This window comes from Oreochromis aureus, linkage group 12, assembly GCF_013358895.1.
Source record: "Oreochromis aureus strain Israel breed Guangdong linkage group 12, ZZ_aureus, whole genome shotgun sequence".
In the NCBI taxonomy this organism is placed as follows: domain Eukaryota; kingdom Metazoa; phylum Chordata; class Actinopteri; order Cichliformes; family Cichlidae; genus Oreochromis; species Oreochromis aureus.
The window spans coordinates 8,993,338-8,999,643 of record NC_052953.1 but is presented as its reverse complement, the minus strand read 5'-3'; the positions used below and the strand labels follow the sequence as shown (position 1 = coordinate 8,999,643).

General features: G+C 41.1%; 1 protein-coding gene across 1 annotated transcript in view; it reads left to right on the top strand.

Annotated features, from left to right (window-relative positions):
• The window catches only part of LOC120443156 (NACHT, LRR and PYD domains-containing protein 3), a 6,421-nt gene extending 1,229 nt beyond the window's left edge, over positions 1-5,192 (top strand). Inside the window, exons 4-8 of the mRNA XM_039621186.1 lie at positions 1-177; positions 546-733; positions 1,970-2,193; positions 3,632-4,220; positions 4,597-5,192. Of these exons, the coding sequence (XP_039477120.1) occupies positions 1-177; positions 546-733; positions 1,970-2,193; positions 3,632-4,220; positions 4,597-4,611 (1,193 nt within the window). The 3' untranslated portion in view covers positions 4,612-5,192. The remainder of the gene's footprint in view (positions 178-545; positions 734-1,969; positions 2,194-3,631; positions 4,221-4,596) is intronic.
• The last annotated feature ends 1,114 nt before the right edge of the window (positions 5,193-6,306 follow it).

The window sequence follows — 6,306 nt, the reverse complement described above, 5'->3', positions numbered from 1 at the left end:
ATTCATTGCAGGATGAGGAAGCTCTGACTAAGCAGAACAGAGAGAAACAGAAGGGCCTTGGATCAAATAGGAAAAACAGAGATGGGGAAAAGCTGAAGGACTTCTATGAAGAATGTGTGGAAATGAGTGCTGCGTTGAAGCAAGGCCCAAGCAAACATCACTGGTTCAAGGCAAACAGTGAGTAAAGAAACCGCAGCACAGTAGGACCAAAGTGGAATCCCCCTGGAGAGCTGTAACTGATTTACATAATACACTTAAGCAGAAAAAGGTTGAATTTGCAAGAAAGTGATGCATTGAGAAATGTCTGCTTAAAGGAAGACGGATGACGTGTGGGAGAGGTTATGCAGATACACACATGCCTGTGTGCATAAATTTTAGCTGATCTGCTTTCTCTATTGCTCAAACAGAGGCACAAACTGAATTTTAGATTTTATTATTTACATTTTCAAATTAACCGCGGATATCAGTATCACTGCATGCACTTGGCTTCAGGACAGTTGGTTTTATTGCACCTGAGTTGTTTAATTTTCTTTCTGTATGCCAAGTCCTGGAGAGGTGCCGGCTCCAGAAGAGGCTGTCATTGGGCCCCAAAGCTCAACGCTCAGATGTGGAGCTCAGTGCAGAAAGTGACACCATTCTGCAGCATGATGGAAAGCCAGAGGAAGAAGAGGACAAGGCTAATCAGAGCGCTGGCACGGAAGAGTCCGTTAGAGAGCAAGACCTGCAGGCACAGGTGTGTGTATAACACAAATTACTGTGGTGAAACTGTGTTTTTGCCAGAAGCTTTCCTGGCATTAAATCACTGCCAAAAGCCTCGATTCAAGCAGATTCTTACATTCTGTGTTTTTGTTAGAGCAGGAATTGCATCTGCCAAATAATATAATGAAATGTCAACATTAAAAAACAATTTGCCCATTAAAGTAATGCACGTTCCATTGTCCCACTTCTCAACTAGCTTTAAGGTTGTTCATGTTATTCCACACTCTGACTATATTACCGTGTTCCAGCTATTCACTAAATAATGTAGTGTTTACACAGAGAGAAACTCAGGCTTTTACTGAGTGCCACCATTTTCTCTTTTAATTACTGGTTCATATTTTTAGCTTTTAAGCACAAACGTCCCCCCCTGAGGAACCTCCAAAATGTAAAATCTACCCTGATAACAGAAAGGTGGCAATATGTTTTAGGCATGTAACATTGATTTGGCAGATAAAATGTTGATTAATTTCATTCGGATGAATTCAGAGGATTAATTCTATTATTTGGGCTTTGAATACAAAGACGAGTTGTTCAAATGGTCACTGAGTTTTATCTGGGGCAGGCAGGCATTTCACTCGGTCATACCGATCATGATGAAAAAGCTTCCAACAGTGGCTGAAAAATTCCTCAAGGTCTAGCAAAATGGCACAGTAGACGTGGCCGACAGCCAGACCATATGTCTCCGGACTCTCATCTTGTCTGTGTTTAGAAAACCTCCAGCACCTGTCTCCCCCACATCTCTTTCCCACCCGACAACACATCTCACATTGTGTGCTGTTGCGCACATTTACAAACAGTAAATGCTTAATGTTAATATTCCTCTCAGGGCTCAGATGCAAAATGTATTTCTGTATGAAGGACAAAATAATAATCTGCACTTGTGCAAATGTGATTTCTGTATTTTTATAACAGCTGCTTCTCTTGTAATTGAGGTAACCTAGAAGTTAAATGTAATATATTTATGTCTGTATCATATCTTTGCAATTCTGCTCTCGCATTCTGCACCACTCTACAACAAGATTACAGAAAAGAAGAATTCACAGATATAAAATATATATTCCACTCAGCACAGTGCTCTAGTTTTACAGTAAGAAACTGTTCTTATGGATAACAGTATAGCAACACTGTATTATAACAGTTTCATTTCCCGCACTGTAATTTTAGAGGGACTTACAGTTTTCTGTGACTTTCTCTTGGTTTGTAAATGTAGCTTCATGCCATGATGACAGTGCTGAGCATGTCTGATGAGGTGGAGCAGCTAGTTCTGAGGAACACGGACCTCACAGATGACCTTCTGCTGAGCCTGGCGGGGGCACTAAAAAGCAGCCAGTCTGAAGTCACACTACTCAATCTCAACCTCAACCTCATTGGCCCCTACGGTGCTCACATTCTGCTGGACGTTCTGAGAGTGAAGCCCCAGGTCAAAGGCCTGCAGTAAGTCCTACGCTCCACTGAGTCGTGTCTTATCAAAATCTGAGAAAGAATAACATTAGAATTCAGAAAACATGCCATGATCTGAAAGCATTTGAATATCACTTTTTAAAAAAAGAGAGAGAGACAGGAATATGAACTGAAGAGATAGTATAAAAATGCAGCAAATCCAAGAAACACAGTAACCAAAGTACTGGATATATAAGTATTACATTAACTGTATAGGAATTTTAGCCATTTTTATACACAGTCCCCCATTTTCAGCAGCTTATATTTAATTGGTTTCCTTATTATTATTGTGACGCATTAGGTGGATAAAAGTCTGGAGATGATGATGTTGTATTTGGTACTTTTCAGTGGAATCCTCCACACGAGGTCTAAAGAGATGTCCTTGCAAGTGAGAGAGCCCATCATTAGGCTATGACAGCAAAAAACTTTAGGAGTGACCAATTTAGGAATCTCGCCCATTCTTACAGGAAAACACTGTCGATTACGCCAAGACCAAAAGACGTGAAAAACCACAGAAGACAACCAAAGGGAATGATGGAAGCATTCTTTCCTTGGTTAGAAAAATAACTTTACTGCATAAAACCAAGTAAAGAACACAGTTGCTGCACAGCTGACTGATGCTTCACAGTGCAAACAATAAAACATACTGCAAAGGTGACCCAAGAGTTTCTCAAGGGAAAGAAATTTTGGATATTTTTTAATCATCGAGTCAGTCACCTGATTTTGATTGTTTTTATTTACTGAAGCCAAAACTTAAAGCATAGAGACCCACAAACAAGCAGTAAGCAAAGGTGGCTGCAGTAATTATCGAGACAGCGGCGGAGTGGTGAGAAAGACCGGCCCTCTATTTCTAGAAGGCCTTTGTTGGCGACAGTCAAGCTTGTGACCCAGTGTAATTATTGTGAGACTTCACTTTTTACAGATTAAACAAATGAGATAAGATTTTCAGCTAGCAGACTATTTTTAATACAGCCAATGAAAAGTGTATCTTCATCTCTTAAAGGGGAATAGAGGCAAAGATATTCCTGTAAGGGCGTAAAAATAATTTACCTGTGAAAACACATGAATATATTTCAGCATTATTCCCAAATGCACCAGTTCAGTTCTTCAGTTATTCAAAATCCTTAAATCTGCATTTAAAATACCAAATACATCAACAGGAAAAGGTGTAACAAATTATCAGGACATCCTGCAGTTTTCTGCAGATTCCATTTTACTGAAGCTGCAAAACAAAAATACACACACAAAAAAAATCCACCGTTTGTGTCATCCAGTGTCATCCGGTGTAAAAAAGAAGTCTTTCTGCCTGAACTTAGATGTCACATAAGAGAAAACTTAATATCAGGGTGCACACAGCTACATTTTGAAGTGAGTGGTTCATGGAGGCTCGAAAATAAATCTCCACAGTAACCTCTATTTTCTCTCTCTACAGCTTGTTTGGGAACAAACTGCGTGACCATGGAGTGCTGACCCTGTTGAACGGAATAGCTGAGCTGCAGGAACAAACAGCAAGAGCAGCTGCTGCTATCCAACAGGCTATGCTTTTCCCATCAGAACACAATATGCTACCTCAGCTGCCCTCTGGATGGAGCTCTTTCAGGCTTTTTACACTTTTAGAGCTGGATATTGGAGGAAATGGTTTGAGCAGTGATGGGGTGAAAGTGTTAGCATCATATATGAGATCCCATTCCTATCTTCAGTATTTAGGGCTAGCACAGACCAGCGGTGCCGATCTGGCAGCGTGGAAGGAACTTTTTGACAGCTTAAAAGGAAACAGCTCACTGACTCAGATCATCCTAGACGAAAATAACTTGGGTGACCCCGGGGTCAGGCTGCTGGCTGACATGCTGAAAGAGAACATGAGTTTGCGGCAGGTGGATTTAGACAAGAACTGCATCAGCGATGTGGGAGGAAATGACATCATGGGGGCTTTGCTTTGCAGGACACAGTTTCCACTGAGGCATCTGAGCCTCCAGGAGAACAACATCAGTGCAGGACTAATGAGCAGGATACAGGAGGAGGTAAAATATAAATGAGTCCTGCAGGGGTGGAAGAATACATTCGCAAACCCTGAAAAACTATGTAACATAAACAAAACACTGGCTTGAAAACTCATAAGGTTTGTTGTTTACATTCCAGAGGTCAGAGAGGCAAAACCTGACTCATTTGACTTGTTTGACCATCAAACACACACACACATAAAGAGCTCTTCCTTCCTATACCTGGGTGGCCCTGCTAAGAAACACTGCATCTCAGTTTAGTTCTGGCAGGTAGTGTGGGAGGCATGTTTACTTTGGTCTGGATGCATTTTCAAAGAGATATCAATGAACTGAACCTCATTTCTGTATGCCAAGGTTACATCTTCATCTTGATTTTTTTTTTCCTACTTCCCACCAGTGTTACCCCTCGTGACTCCACACCTACTTCGCTAAAATCGACTCCAGCAAGACTCCAGGCTCGTTGATCCATCTGTCATTCTATTGAATAATTTGCTGCCTTCTGACAAAAAAGAAACCACAGTGATTCATTCCACCCACAGTATTTACAAGTGGATGACTTACCCACGACATTTTCCCCCAGAGCATTGCAGTAGCTCTTCTCCACTTCTACAAATCAAAAGAGTTATGGACAGTCAACTATGCCACATCAACTACCCCTATTTTGTTGTTCTTGCGTCTTCATGCGCTAGACAGTACTTCTATTCATAATCCAAGAAGCAAAACTAGGCCACACTCATCTGGATTTCAGGGCCGTCATCTCATTGTTCTATCAACATAGACATTCTGAGAATAACTGTACCTGTGATCAAAGCTTGTCAAAGTGGTAATTATCTCCTCCTCTCAAGGCTGCCAGTAGTGATTCTGTTGAAAATAACCCGTCCATATTTCATCTGCAGTCTCTGCGAATTCCTTTCTGCGGAACCCCGATAAAGGCGCTCCTCGAATCCCCAAGCGGATGACAGATAAATGAGACTGGTGTTCCTGAAGATTACATCTGCAGACGTTATCCGGCGTTGCCGTCGCACACTGAATAAGCTTCTTTTTGTGGTGTTTGTACATTTAGAATAAAGAAGTCTAAATTGGGGTGTCATGATTTGTCAGGTCAATTCTTAGTCCTGCAGAAGGATGCTATCACAACTAAAATAAGCCCGTGTTTCTTTTTAGTTTTGACTGCTGATATTCTAAGATATTAACAGCCATGTTTGCAGCAGATTCAATACAGAACAAAGTGGTACACCATAACGCTTGGCTAAGCATAAGCTGGCAAACAAGAGTCACACTGTAATTCACAGACTCCTTCGATAAAGACTTTGTGCTTCTCTGTTACAAGTAAACCTCGGATCACTGACCCCATTGTCCATCTGCTAATGTATTTAGCCTGAAAGAAATCCTGCAGTGTTACAAGCTTCTTTCAGCTGCTTTTCCAAAAACAAGGCCTTCAACCAGAAGCTCAATCTGTTAGGAATTTACAGGTTGGCTAAAGAAACAGTTCCCCCTTTCAGGCCTTTGTAGATTACTGCGCAGTATTGCTTGCTGCTGTACAGTCACATAAGGTCTTGGAAGTGCTGTGATGTCCGCTGTTGTTTTAAAGTCAAGGTATAATCAAATCAAACACATCTTTCGTCACATTTGCCGATACTGCTAATGGATGAACTACCTAAATCCTTGAAAAACAAAGAATCGCTCTTACACAGCTGAAAGTAGCATAGGTAGGTGCTGCTGATACACTGGTACACGGGAGTAAGGTTTCAAATAAGCGAGACTGTGCTGTGGGGAATTGGATAATGGAAAGTCTTCAGAATTGAGTTTCTTGTCTCTGACTTAGGGCAAAAACAAAACAAATGAAGTGAACAATGGTTACCTATCCTCATGGGAAGTTCAGTGATTCAGACATTCTTTAGGGCAGGGTGATGCAATTTATTTCCACTTACAGTGTATAAACGGTCAGTGTCTGTTTGCAGAGCCATTAACTTTTGATGTCTTTGTAATTTTGTCCCACGGATACGCACAGGTGGATTCAAACTTCAAGCTAATTGGATTCAAACTTCAAATCTTAACACTCGCCATCTCTGTGACATGGCGAGTGTTAAGATTTGAATGAATGAAA